Genomic DNA, 15,119 nt, shown 5'->3' on the forward strand with positions numbered 1-15,119 from the left:
TTTTTGATAATCACGAGAAAGCACTTTTAATATAAAGATACAAAACTTGAATTGATACATTGTGGTATAAACAGCTCGTAATTTCGTTTCAAATCTTTACAAAACGTAAAATGCTCACAAAGACTAGTGATTACAAGATACAGCAGGCGATGAAATTGTGTCGCTTCGTGCCGAATCAAAAAATAGCACAGCAAATGGGATGTTCCGTGTGATAAACTATTAAAAAGAATGGCAGCTGCTATCTGCAGTCGGGCTAAGTCACCATTAATTACGTATCATCAATCCGTTGTGGAGCTCAACAGTTTCAGCATTCAAACTGAAAACGAAATAACAGAGCAGCTGCACATGGTGTAACTCTTAACTTGCAACAGAATCCCTTTGGTTCCGTGTTTCCAAATGATCTTCAGACTGCTAAATCTACCTTAGTTTGGCGCTCTTACCTCTAGGAATTGTACAGTATGCACATTTAGCTGAGGTTCTTAAATACATCAGTGTTAACGTTATATTTCATTGTTATTAAAAAAAATTTAAATCGATTACAGTACTTATCCTGACTTTTTGGTTCTTTCGGTAAAGTCACTTTACCGAAAGAAGCAAAGAGTATGGATTCCTGCAGTCACGAAAGCTTCAAATACGTATCCTGAGTTTACACGCGCGTGTATAATGCATGAGGTAGTGCCTACAAGCCACAATGTGAGGCTACTGCAGTACTGGACTCTAATTCTGTTTTACCTCGGGTTTCCAAAACGCTTTATATGGAGAATATTCACAAAGTACTTCTTAATAACAGATCTTGGGGGAGGGAAAATGGATGCAAGTTTACGTCGTTACAAATGGTAAAAATTGTCTTGCTTTTAACATTAGGGTGTTGTTTATAAACCACATAAATGGACATATATGCCCATGAGATAACTTGATTTGATTGACCCTGTCAGGTGGTCAAGTATCGTAGTTTAAAACATTTAAATGACAGAAAGTCCTTGCTTAACGCATTTTCACGCAAAACGTTTTCGCTATGGCACGGTTCTTCCCACAACGTGGAAACGCGCACCGTTATAACGCGGTTTCTGAGCGGTTGACAAACTACTTTCTTGAGCTGCGCGGCCGAGTGGTGTGAGAATTCTAGGTAAATGCGCGGAATGACACGGTACGTCGTGTAACCTCATCTCAGTTCATTGTCCTGCCATTGAATGACTGCAGGGTGATTTTATAGTACCAACGTGATTCAGTACAGTGATTCCTCGTTTAAAGCATTTTTGGTTAATGCCGCACTTTTCAGGAATCCATCTATCACGTTAAACGAGGAATTACTGTATAGCTCCACGATCGGAACCAAAAAAGTGCATTATGCACCAGCTGGTCACTTTCTTTGACCATGAACAATGGGTGCAGTGTGAATGTATTCAAAATGAGCCGGGAATTCGAAATCTTGCGGCACCATCAGACGCGCCAATCTCCCTGCGCACCAGTTTTAGGCCAAGCAGTGTCGTTCCAGTCCTTTCGCCACCACCCATAACTCTCTCGATCCGGCATCACGTGATTTTATTTCTTTTCCCAAAACTAAAAAAAAAACCTCCTTGGAAATGAAGGAGGTTTCATGGACATTCGGACATTTAAAATACTAAAGTGCAGTTGCAAAGGATCATTAGATAACAGGACTGCCAGAGGTGTTACAGGAAGTTACAGGAATGCTGGTATAAGTGCATCTGTGCAGGAGACCACTGTGAAAGGGATAATGAACAATAATTGGTCAGAGGAGAACATCAAATAAATATCAGACTCTGAACCTTTTGAACAAACCTCTAAATTTTAATGATTTGTACTCTGATTATAATCCACAATTTGAGTGGACGCTCATATTCAGCCTGATTTGTGCTTGTGTCCTATACAGTAAATCCCTGGCGCGTTCACACTACGCACCTCCGATTAGCACGGCTGGCTACGTACGGCGCGGAATAAGTTCAACATACATACACGTGCATACGTGTTTTTTTTGCATTCACGCTGTTTTTATTTTATGGAATGTTTTCCGCTTATAACGCGCACTGCCCCCGCTGTAACGCGAGTCTGGCGGGTGGCAGACTACTTTCCTGACTGGCGTGGGTTTTGGTAGCGTTGTTCCGTGATGCTGGGAGCTGGTGCTTGACTGATGCGCGCTGTGATACACGGCTCGTCTTCCTCCTCCTCCTCAATCATTATTCCGGCATGTTCGTGTGCGTAGCGTCATCATCACCAATCTTGAACGATCGCACTGTCACTCCCTTATCTTTTTCACTCGACGCATGTCTCTCACACATTTTACATTTATATACATGACTGTCGCACATAGCATGTTTATAGAAATACTATATAAACACAACACATTTAAAAAGAAACATATGAAACAGTCTTTAAAAACAATGACTAAAATTACATGCTGGAATGGCACCACCACTTTCACCATTATTCCTTATGGGAAAATCACACCCGCTTCATGAAAATTCACTTTATGCGGAAGTTTTTTTTTATTAACACAACCCCAGCGTTAAGCGGGGACATGCTGTACTACTGATTTGACGTTAAGTATAATAACTGTTGAGATATCGCAATATTTTTTTAAAATCTCCATGTATATGAGCCGTTCATTTATACAGGTCATGTCAAATTGCCAAGTATATCATTTCCAATCTGGGTATTAACTGAAATACAGACTTTTACTGTGGTACAAAAGTGCGTAAAGTGAGTGAATAATGTACAGGAGTTTCATTAAGTGCTTCATATCCTTTGTGAAATAAATCATTACAAATGCATCTTGGACAAAACTAAATTCATTTATGCAGCTCCAACAAATTGGTGCGATCGTAATAGGATGGCTTTTAAAATCTATTAAAGGAAATAACACTCAATCCATTGGTGGTTTAATTTCCAGGCTAATGTATTTCAGCAGCAAGGGTGGCAGCACGGTACGATATTTTTCAATTTCGCATTTTAAAAAAAATATCGTACCCTAATTTCATACCATATCTTTGAAAATGTTTTCCTACCGTACCAGTGTGGTAAAATTTCGTACCGTAATTTGGTACCATCGTAACGAAGAAAAACAAGGCTAAGAAAACAAGAGATATATGATCATCAAGCTTACAATACATTTTTGGCTTAATTTTTTTTGTAGAAAGCTCCTTACTCGGTGAAAAAAATCTTCTGTAAACATGTTTGATTTTTTTCTCGAATTAACAAAAAAATACTGAAATCGCATAATTTCGAAATATTGAAGGAAAAAATTAAAATTCTCATCCGTTATCAATGGTATGTGGCGTTTTGAGAAAATCATCTTGCCTGCCATTTGAGTTTTTTGATAACTAATGTGTTACATTATTGTAGTCGCCTTTAAAGAAAAGAGAGTAAAATTATTATCATAAATTAAGATGCTTAGCTTTTATTTAATTGATCGATCACCTGAGTTGGTACGAATAGGGTAATAAAAGGTACGTAAAAAATACTCTACTTTCGTACCTTTACCTGATGAAAAGATATTGTACCGTAATATCGTACGGAACTCAAGAACCAATTTCATACCATACTGCCACCCTTGCTGAGCAGTAGCCTGTCACTTGCTGTTGGACACTCACTTCATGGGCATATACAATTTATTTATTAAAAAAGAATTTATATATATGACAAGACAACACCTTAATGAGGAGATGTGATCGAAGGTTTGCTTGCTTGAACAAATGGTATCGGTAAACATTTACGGTAATTCGTGGAAGTCCCTTTGCACGGTAAATTAACCATTGCACATGAACATACGGTAGTGTTTTTATGAAAACCATCTATTTGAAAACGATCAAAAAAGTTACTCTCGACCGTTTATTGTTTTTTTTATCTAAGTGCATTCATGTTTCCTAAGCAACGTCAAAATAAAAATCACGATAACAAATACGTTTTTTCTTCTTTGGTTCTTTCGGTAAAGTCACGTAGAATGAGAATAAAATAATAAATTGATAAAATAAAATAACACAATAATATTCTCACGACGTTTCGGCCACAACACAAGCGGCCTTCATCAGGTGAAGGGACGAGACTGTCTGGTAGGACAGCGCTGTCCTACCAGACAGTCTCACGACGTTTCGGCCACAACACAAGCGGCCTTCATCAGGTGAAGGACAGCGCTGGTAGGACAGCGCTGTCCTACCAGACAGCGCTGTCCTACCAGACAGTCTCGTCCCTTCACCTGATGAAGGCCGCTTGTGTTGTGGCCGAAACGTCGTGAGAATTTTATTGTGTTATTTTATTTTATCAATTTATTATTTTATTCTCATTCTACGTGACTTTACCGAAAGAACCAAAGAAGATGAATCATTGCAGTCACGAAAGCTTTAAATCGAAATTTAAATACGTTTTTGTGAAAATGATTGAGTGTTTTGACCCACTGCAGATATGTGGGCTTGAGCTGTGTGGATCCGTTCTAGCTACAGAATTGGCGGAATCAATCTTGGACGAATTGAATATTAAACCAGACGCTGTCAAGTTCTATATGGACATCAAGGTCGTACTAGGATACATACACAACCAAACCAGAAGATTCTACATCTACATCAGCAACAGGGTGGGACGCATCAGGAAGTCGACGCAGCCGGAGCAATGGAATTACATTCCAACTAATCAGAATCCAGCAAATCTCTGGACTAGGTCCATCCCTACATCTCTGCTGAAGCAAACCATGTGGCTGTCGGGTCCCGCATTCCTGTTACGACTTGACGGTGGCCCATGTACCACCAAGGAGTCCTTTGGGCTCGTAGAACCCGAGTGAAACAAGGAGATTCGTCCCCAAGTGACAACCTTGGTTACAAGCCTGCTGCCAAGAAGTCCACTGAGTCTGCACCATTTTGAATAATTCCCAAACTGAGCAATGTTCTTGAAAGCTATAGCACATCAAATTAATATCGCAAACTGCCTCCGTCATACACGCAGAGGTGCCACTGATAACTGCAATGGGTGGCATCACTGCATGGTGCAAAGCACTCAAGAGGAGCTTTCCAGAACAAAGCTATCTTCCGTTGCATGCAACATGCAGCATATGCAAACGAGATCAACTGCATCAACAAGCATGAAAAAACCTTCCTCGGGTCAGCCTTCTCAGAAAGTTCGATCCCTGGATCGACGAGGACGGTTTGCTCAGGATCGGTGCCCTGCTAAGAAATGCAAAATCCGATGAGCGTGAACTAAACACCCTCATATCTCAAGCCAGAGCCACATCGCCATTCTACTTGTGCGCTACTACCAAGAGAAGGTCAAGCACCAAGGTTGGCACTTCAGAGAAGGAGCAATCCGATCTGCAGGGTTGTGGATTATTGGAGCAAAATGGTACATCACCAGCACAATCCACAAGTGCATCAGGTGCCGCAAGCTACACAGGAAACAGGAAGAACAGAAAATGGCACGTCTCCCAGCTGATTGACTCAGTCTGGAACCTCCTTTGACCTCCGCAGGACTCGACATCTTCAGACCATGGAAGTCGTCTTGCATCGAACCAGAGGAGGGCAAGCGAACAGCAAACTTTGGACAGTGCTGTTCACCTGTATGAGTACGCAAGCAGTGCCCATCGAAGTTATCGAGACATGGACTCTTCGAGCTTTACAAATGCACTCCGGAGATTCTTTGCCATCAGAGGGCCAGCCAAGCAACTCCATTCTGATCGTAGAACCAATTTCATTGGAGCATGTAAAGAGCTTAAGACTAGTTCGACAAATATTGAAGATGATTCCTTAGGGAAATACTTTAGTGATCAAGGCTGCACGTGGATCTTCAATCCTCCTCACTTTTCACATATGGACAGAGCCTGGGAACACATGATCGGCATTGCTCGGCGCATTCTTAACTCCATGCTGTGTGATGTCGGGTCCACACGGCTCTCTCACGAGGTATTGACCACTCTCAGCTATGATTAACGCAAGACCCCTGGTTCCTGTCTCGACCGATCCGGAGTCACCAATCATCTTGACTCTTGCTACACTTCTCACCCAGAAGACAGATGCACCCACATCACCCACCGAGGAGGTTCGCACTGCAGGTGTTTAAAGGCGTCAATGGAGAGAGGTGCAGAGCTTCGCCAACACATTCTGGCATCGCTGGAAAAATGAGTAACTTACAACACTTCAAGTGCGAGCAGCAAGTGACAGGAACATCCTGGTTAGAGGGTGCTGACTTTAATTCTAGATTTGAAGCTTTCGTGACTGCAAGGATTCATACTCTTTGTTTTTTTTCGGTAAAGTCACGTAGGTAAAATAAAATTTAAAATAAAAGAAAACTAAATTAAATCACGACGTTTCGGAGGCAACACAAGCTTCCATCTTCAGGTGGAACAGTCACAGCAGTCACTTGATGCAGCTATCTTGCTGTGACTGTTCCACTTGAAGACGGAAGCTTGTGTTGCCTCCGAAACGTCGTGATTTAATTTAGTTGTTTTCTTTTATTTAAAGTTTTATTTTACCTACGTGACTTTACCAAAAAAAAACAAAGGGTGATGACTTTGTTCACGTGACCAGGAAGTTCTGGGTCAAAGGACCTTAGAGACACGAGGCCCTTGGAGGCGTTAGCCACGAGACAGACATCAAAATGGAGGCAAGTGTAGCATCTCAGCCAAGAGAGGTGTGGAAATACTCTAGGAAGCATTGTCTGTAGGTTTTGTTTATCTTGTTATAATGTTGGGAATGCTGTACTAAGGTTATGAATGCTGCTGTAATGCTGTGAAAGTCTTTATAATACTGTGAATTCATTATGATAAATCTGGGGCCTAGTTATCAGTAAAGCCTGCCACTTACATTATTGTTTACGTCAGTTGTGGCTAGATAAGTCAAGCCAGACTTGTGCCTATTTTAACTTTAATGTGCTCTCCAGAGCAGGGATGATGAAGCATCTCATCCACAGTCAGTGTTATATGTGTATTATACATTTAGGCTGCACTATGGTGATTACTTTAAGTGACCCAATATAACACAATAGCTCATATTGTTGTATAGATATTCAGTGCTATTATAGGTGCATGGTCCATCCAATACCTATTGAGTTTGATGTTATTTAAGCAGAATGTTATGATGCTGCAGTGTTCAACCATTTGAATAATATCGCAAATGTTAATGTATGCTGTATTTTATTTTTATCCACTAGTCTTACTTCGTTCTTCATGAAACGCATAGGAATTTTTGACGTTCATGGCTTTGTCTGTATGTGTTGACGAAGTTGATCTGCTCGAATAGTGGTACAATGCAACGCATAGCGAGGCCGAGACATTTAGTTTACTTTGTTATAAGATTGTAATTCGTAATATTAATGAATGGAATATTCTTTATTTAATAAAAAATATATATCTATTGCTTAATACATCAATAAGTTAGCACTCCAATTCGTTTTACAATAGTAATGTAGTACACATATTTTACAATGTTTCTTTTTTCAAAGCGAGGTAGACTTCAGGAAAACTTTTCTTGGAAATGCAAGTATCAGTGGAACAAATTGACACTCATCTATAAACAGCAAAGGAGCAGCCCTGCAATTACACGGTCATGTTAAGTATCCCTTTCAAGGGTATTTTGTCTCCTCTTCCACAGTGGCCAGACATCTCGGAAGAGGGGGGAGGAGTACCCACACTTTACCCCATGGCATGCGACCTGCCAATAGACTGTGGTGTACAAATTACAACTACGTGGTCCCTCGGTTTACGATGCCTTCGATTAACGATTTACCTCCCATAGGGCCCCATTGTTTCTATTAAGGATACCTTTTCGATTAACGAAGTTTAAGATACCACGCGGCCGCCAATTTCAGCCAATCGGAGGGCTCCAAAGTAGACTCAGCAGACCTCAGCCAATAAGCCGCGCCCTTTTATGAGCGTTTTGAGAGCAACTGGCTAGCTAATGATCCCTCAACCTCCAACACCCCTGAACCTCCAGAGGTTCTAATGGAAGGAGACTCTCCTTCCAAAAATGTATTTTCTCCCACCCCAACTCCTAAGGTAATAATTTTTTTTATTTTATGCTCTATTTATGCACCTTTGTAGGCTCTATTTAGTCATTATTTATCAGTGTTTCTATCAATATTAATTATTTAATATGTTATAACGTTTATGTATTAAAATTGCATGTTTAAATATTATAAACTATGTTTTTAGGGTGAAAAAGCTAAACTTCCCATCGTCTTGGAACAAATTAAGCCTTTATCATGTATTTCCTATCGTCGATTAACGATAACTTCAATTAGCGATGGTTTTCGTGGAACCAATTAACATTAACATCGTTAACCGATTGACCACTGTACTCGGTAGACAGAGGTGGGGCTGGATTAAGAAACTTGCCAATCGCTTCAACTGCCGTGCCAGGGAATCAAATGTTGGTGATCTCTGGACTGCAAGCCCAGTGTGAAAACCATTACATCATGGCAGAAATATGATCTAAATAAAACAATGATTAGAGCAAACACAAATACTATACAGTTAAATACTGTATCATAGAAGATCCATATCACCACTAATATACTGCCAAATGTACTTGGTTGCTTGATTGCGCTTGTATAACGCTCTACAGGGTGAATAAGTTCCAATACGACGCTCTGCGTGCAATGCTGCGTCAAGCCATTAGAAACTGGTAAAGTGGACGTAAATTACTCGTGTAACATCACTCGCAAGAGCACGCAATTATCTCTTTCTCAACCTTGATCCAAATTAAAATTACACATTTCAATGTAGGCCGCAATGTGAGGTTTCAGTGAGGGACTGCTGGCAATAGCTCAGCCCCTCAATCGTCTGGTTTGTGGGTGTGTGTGTGCCCTTTGAGACATAACCAGTGTAAAAGTCGCAATATAAAATACTGTTAAAGTCATGATAGCAAACCACAACCAGAAATGTTTGATAAGTGTGCACTTTGAAACACTGTAAAGTAAATAGGAGGAACAATAACATGTAACTTGATGATGATGTAGGAGACAATGGTGGTATACAACACATTGATATGTAGAATGTTAATGTAAATGACCCACACCACATTCTACCTGCAGTGTTGGTTAAGTTCCACGTGAAGATTCAAGGGGGGCTCAGCAGATATGACAAAATCCATCAGAATTGTGTATTTTATGAGATTAGTGTGAAAATTGATCTTCAGCATAATGTACTGAGCATTTTTAAATGCCCAATTTTCCAAGCATGTGGCATTTGGCTACGTATGGTGCGAAAAAAGTTCAACATACATACTTACATTATGAGACCTCCCTTGCCAGTATCAAAATCTAAGAACAGGTTGTACCCTTTCTGGCAGTAAAACAGTTGTGTTAAGATGTTAAAACACCAAACTGAAACCTTTTGCAAGGAATTATGTCTGCATTAACCACATATACCTGCGGTAAACATACAAACAAAAAAACATGCTATTATAGCATATGCATTGTCTTTGAAACTGACTGGTCCGCACCAAAGACAGCTTTCTTTAGAGCCTAGTCTCAAACAGCGTCAGACCAGAGGACGCCAAAAGGCGAACAGCACAAAGACAATGCCACTATCAGGGCATTGAGAGCTCGGGGTGAGCAGCTACAGCATGCATGTTCACCACAAGTATATGTGGTTAATGCAGACATGAATCCTTGCAGTTTTGTGTTTTAACATCAAAACACCTGTTTTATTGCCAGAAAGGGTAAAACCTATTTCTATATTTTGATACTGGCAAGGAAGGTCCCATGATGTAGCTACTTACCCCGAGGTCTCAATGCCCCGAGAGTGGCATTGTCTTTGTGCTGTTTGCTTTTTGGCGTCCTCTGGTCTAACACTTTCTGAGACTCTCTAAAGAAAGCTGTCTTTGGTGTGGACCAATCAGAAGACAATGCACATACTGTCAGAGCATGTTTTTTGTTTGCATGTTCACCACAAGTGTGTGTGGTTAATGCAGACATTATTCCTTGCAAAAGGTTTCAGTTTGGTGTTTTAAAATCTTAACACAACTGTTTTATTGCAAGAAAGGGTAAAAAACATTCTTATACATACATACAGGTCGTGCCCTGCAATTGGGTGCACCTATTAAAAGACAAAGGTGCAGCCCTGCGATTGCTTGCTCATGCCACTGCTGGTGGAAGGGCCTTCACTAGTGGGAGTTAGGCCCCTCCAGAGGGGTATTTTGGCTCACTCTTCCACGCTGACCAGGCATCTTGAAAGAGGTGCACCTCTTAAACTGTTCAAAATATCCAACTCTAAATTTGTGTGTTTAATGTTTCACAGCTGAAGGCACACTCCTTATATACAACTCGTGTACCTGGTGGGCTCCTAGACATCCCCATGTCCTGAAGGGGCTTTCAGGTGCCCTTTGTTGCAGGTGACCGATGACAACGATGCACAGGTGGCGAGCGCAAACGTGGCAGAGCCGAGCATGATGATGGCTCCGCTGAGGAAGAAGGCGGCATTATAATCTGCCGTCAAGTCCACCAGCCAGCCTGTGGGACAGGGGATAAACAGGCCTCATTTAGAACCCCTCTTAACGACCACCCCTGTTAACGACTTGGTCATTGCATTTCGGACCAACACCACTTGAGCAGTGAATTAAAACATGTACATCTGGCCCTCAAAAGGAATGGATACTCTGACCGTACCATCCGCCAAGCTGTTTCTCCCTCCATACAGAAACAACCACTTGATACTCCGATCAAAACCATCACACTACCATATATCGCAGGCGTTACTAAAAAGATCTTCAAAATTCTAAACAAACACAACATCCTGGTCCGGTTCAATACAGTACACAAAATCCGTGACCTGATCCCTTCCGTGAAGGATGTCATTCCTGACTTACAGTACAGCGGAGTTTACAAATTGATCTGCACCTGTGGTGACTGCTATATCGGGGAGACGATACAACATGTCTCTGACCGAATTCGCGAGCACAAATCAGATTTGAAACACGGCAGAACGAATTCTTCTGCCGTAGCTGATCACTGTTACAACGCTGTGGGTGATCACGATATAGTCTTCTCCGATACCAAGGTCCTCTGCAAACCCACGGGTTTTAATCAGAGATTTGTTCACGAGGCAATTCAGATTTGCAAACACAGACACAATTTCAACCGAGAAGATGGTTTCAAATTAAGCAACCATTGGAAAGATGTTCTAAATCGAACCAAACATTAAACTAATTTTCAATGGTACAGTATTTATTCAAGTAGCGGCATTCCAAACTCTCACGGTGGTGTAATGTCCAAGCTTTCACAATAGTACATTTTATGCTAATTCCTTTGTCAAGGCGTTTTCTGTTTACCCCCTCACAGCTTAAAGGAGGCGACCTGCGCTTGGCTTTCTTCACTCCAACGCTGTCCTCTGGACAGTTTGGTCCCTTCACCTGATGAAGGCCACTTGTGTTGTGGCCGAAACGTCATGATTTTTTGTTGTTTTGTTTTTTACCTACGTGACTTTACCGAATAGAACCAAACATTTTTTTTAATCAAAAATACTATGATTCTTTAGACGTGATTTGCCTAATGAAGATAACATTTTAAGTTGTTCATATTAGAAACCACTGCAACAGCACAGTCTGATTTGTGCTTCGGGGAGGTCTGGGGGCGGCTGTGAAGGCGTCTGAGTGAGAGATTTCCCTTCAGTCATTGCGATTAGCAGCTTCGGATTCTAGCCACGCCGTTATGAGACACATTCAGGGTGATGAAAAAGGCATCCATGGCTGTAATGACGATGTCACAACGCTAGGTTGCACTGTACAAATATACCAGGTTACGGCCTACATGCTCGAAGCTTTTGGCAGAGTTGACGAAGTTTTTTTGTGTGGACTTGAGGGTCATGAGGACAGCATTTGAGTGCTCTGTCGTTTTGTTTCGTATTGTTTACAAAAGGCCTACCGTTGGTAGAAAAGACAGTTATATCACTTTCACGGGTAAGCCGATAACATTACGGGGTTTTTCTTAATTAGAACACCATCTTTTCAGAGGTCACTAACAAAAGGCCCACCAAGTGGAAATGTTATCGGAACGAATTAAGCCTTTAACCTGTATTTCATATACTCACTTAATGACCAATCACTTAACGACCGGTTTCATGGAACCAATTGCCGTCGTTAAGAGGGCTTCTACTGCACCAAATATCAGACAATGGCGCTTTCATGATCGGCAAAGATCCAGCCGCTTGCCTCTCGTTAATCATTCGAGATATTTAGGGTTTTTTTCTCCAAAAGAGCTTGAATTGAGATAATTATGTGGACACACTATTAACCCACTCCACTTCATTGAATCTGGTGTGTGTACCACGCACAGCCCTTGTGTAAATCCACTTATGAATGATGGCCTCCCCACACCTCAGGGCTCAAGGGGGTTATTTGACCATACTTCACATGTAGACATAAAAGCAAGTACATAACAACAACGGTTTACGCTGCAGTTCCATCTGCCGCCCACTATATAGCCCTACAGTGGCTTATGACAGCCTGTTTTGTGCATGGTGGTCACCCCATCAAAGCACTATCCAGGCTCAACGCCTGCTTAGCTTCTGAGATCTGGACGAGATCAGGCACATACCTGATGACTTAGTTACATCGCGCCGTGGCTACGTGCATTCGAGCTGTGGAACTTTGACGAGGTTGTGAACCCACGAAGGCGTCCAGAAACACTTAAATGCGCACGGGAATACGGATGTCACCGTAGGGCTCAGTAACCTGCGGTGGGTGGGCCGAGGAGGTAGGGCAGCGCGTGCATGGCGTAGATTAGGCCGATGGCTGTGCTGGCGCCCGCCGGCTCCACCAGGTCGGCCACGAGCACGGGGATGAGCGGGGTGCACGCGCCGTTGAAGTAGCCGTAGAGGGCGGCGAAGGCGACGAGCAGCGGGAAGCTGCGCATGGCGGGGAGGGCGAGGGCGCACGCGCCGTACAGGCCGACCGCCGCGCAGTAGCAGTGCGCTCGCCGCGACCGCAGGCACCTGGGCGAGCACGGGCGGGAGATCGTTACGGACCGTTGCCGTGCTTGCCGAGAGACGCTCACTCGGTGCGTCACTCGCGCATGTTCGAGGGTGGTTGGCGAGGGGTCCCTGCTTGCAAGGAATCAAATGAGGGGCCCCAGTTAAATCCCCCCCCCCCCCCCCACGTCTCTTCATCACCCAGTCCCTTCTGCTCATCTGGCCCATGGGTGACAGCGGATGCTGGAGGCGCACCCAAGTTGAGTGGTGTTTATAGAATATAATCATTTAAGTTCTATACGTGTTATTTCAGTATTTAGATGTATCCATGTTGAATTTATTTTGCACCGTATGGAACCAACAGTGCTAGTCGGAGGTGCGCGGGGCGGGGGGGGGGATAACAAATGCTATATACGTTCAAACTATTAGGTAATTCTCAAACTCTCTACAAACACCGTAAACCGCTGCCTACACCAGATCACATTTCCGTGCATCTGGCAGCAAAAAAGAAAACCCCCGGAGCCACTGACTCGCGGTCGATGAGCCAGCTGTACGTCACGGTGCCGACGATGTCCATCACGCCGAGGAGGGAGAGCAGGAAGGCCGCCTGCCTCTCGGGCGTCCCCACGCTGTGCGCAAACGGCACGAGGTAGACGAGCGGCGTGATGCACCCGTAGGCCAGCAGGGACACGGACAGGCACAGCACGAGCAGCTCGGGCCTGCACGCCGGGGCCCCGCGGCACCCTCGCCGCGCCGCCGCCATCGCCCCCTCGCACAGCATGGGCGGCCTGCAATGGGTGCGGAACCGCCGCCGCCGGGTTAATGCGGGGGAGGCCTTAAGAGGCCATGGCCGGCCCTCCGGGGAACTCCGAGCTTGCGGGGGTCCCCAAGGATATTTAACGGCACGTCCCGCTCCGTGAAGGTCAAAAGAGCGATGCTCGGCACGATGGTAAATCCTATAGGTGCCTGGTAATTAGAGCCATAGCATCACTATGGTTCTAGTGCGTTTGCATCACATCGCCTGTGGTGCGCCACTATAGGTGGTGTCCTACAATTCCAACTGGTTTTGTTTGTATTGACTGTCATAGAGATCTACAATTGGTATTTCACATTTAAAAACTAGCACTGAAAAATCCAAGGTGAATTAGGATGGGCATGTTTGGAATCATGCGTAGGTAGTGGTAAAATGCTCAAGGGAAGGAATTTAATATACAGATGGCCACCCAAAAACGATTAATCAGGCGCTAGTGACAGGCCACGGATATCTCGACAAATCTGTCTGTCACCTGATGAAGCTAGTTGTAATTACTGGCGAAATGTCGTACTCAGATTGTAAATGTTGTGGCTGAGCTCTCCAACACACCGGTGTGCTGGACTAGTAACGAATTGGCATGTTCTGTTTAGGTGACAACCCTTACTAGTTGGCTGTCGGGTGGTGGCGGCTTTAACGACACATTCATATTTATGCAATCTAACCTGAAAAAACCTGTATTATGGTTGATATTGGTCGCGAAAGCCTATGTGTTAAACTGACAGAGTAAGGAACTGTTAAACATCTCTGCTTTTAGAGTTTACCACAGGCTGTCATTTGGCTAGATGAGATCCCATTAAAATGCAATAGCTCTTTTCAGACCTGTGCAAGGGAAGGGTTCTGTCACCGTCACCGTCTACGGCAAGTACAGCATTAATCTTACCAATTTTGTTTTTACATATTGTGTTGTGAGGCAGTGTAGGGAAATGAGGTTTGTGGTAGGCTATCAGTGCAGAGTCGGGGTGTTTTGTTCCTGTTCTGAGTTTTCTCCAGCTGCCCCTGGTTTCATTCCACATGAAAATGTATGAGGAAACTGGCTAAACAATTATCCTTATAATAGGCACTTGCGATTCAAAAGTCATAAATGACTTGACCTTGCAGAACAACCTTCAGATATCGATTGTAAGTCATGTGTCTAATCAAAATGAATATTACAATGCAGGATTCTAGCTTCCACTAAACTATTTCATTGATTTAAGAGTTGATTTAATGCACAGTAGTTATACAATACTCTGGTTTCCAGTCTTTGAAAATCATTATTACAATGTAGGATATTTTAAGTTAAATGTAGATTACCCATATGCACGCACATACAAATAACTCCCATTTAGCCTCATGGATTGTCATACCAAGTACTGTATTAGTGAGCCCCTATGAAGTCCAGATTACAGGCAAGCATTGGAATAA

At 43.1% G+C, this 15,119-nt stretch overlaps 1 protein-coding gene across 5 annotated transcripts in view; it reads right to left on the bottom strand.

Annotated features, from left to right (window-relative positions):
- Positions 1 to 15,119, bottom strand: part of LOC116941460 (monocarboxylate transporter 12-like) — a 52,402-nt gene continuing 37,283 nt past the window's right edge. For 4 of the 5 annotated variants that reach the window (XM_076066379.1, XM_076066380.1, XM_076066381.1 and 1 more), the window contains 3 exons: positions 13,432 to 13,689; positions 12,666 to 12,925; positions 1 to 10,446 (listed from right to left, as the gene is read on the bottom strand). In XM_076066379.1, coding sequence (XP_075922494.1) covers positions 10,280 to 10,446; positions 12,666 to 12,925; positions 13,432 to 13,689 — 685 coding nt within the window. In that variant the 3' untranslated portion in view covers positions 1 to 10,279. The remainder of the gene's footprint in view (positions 10,447 to 12,665; positions 12,926 to 13,431; positions 13,690 to 15,119) is intronic. The other variant, XM_076066378.1, reaches the window with a different exon arrangement.

This window comes from Petromyzon marinus, chromosome 11 (assembly GCF_048934315.1).
Source record: "Petromyzon marinus isolate PM22_M1 ecotype Great Lakes invasive population chromosome 11, UKy_Petmar_22M1.pri1.0, whole genome shotgun sequence".
Taxonomy (NCBI): domain Eukaryota; kingdom Metazoa; phylum Chordata; class Hyperoartia; order Petromyzontiformes; family Petromyzontidae; genus Petromyzon; species Petromyzon marinus.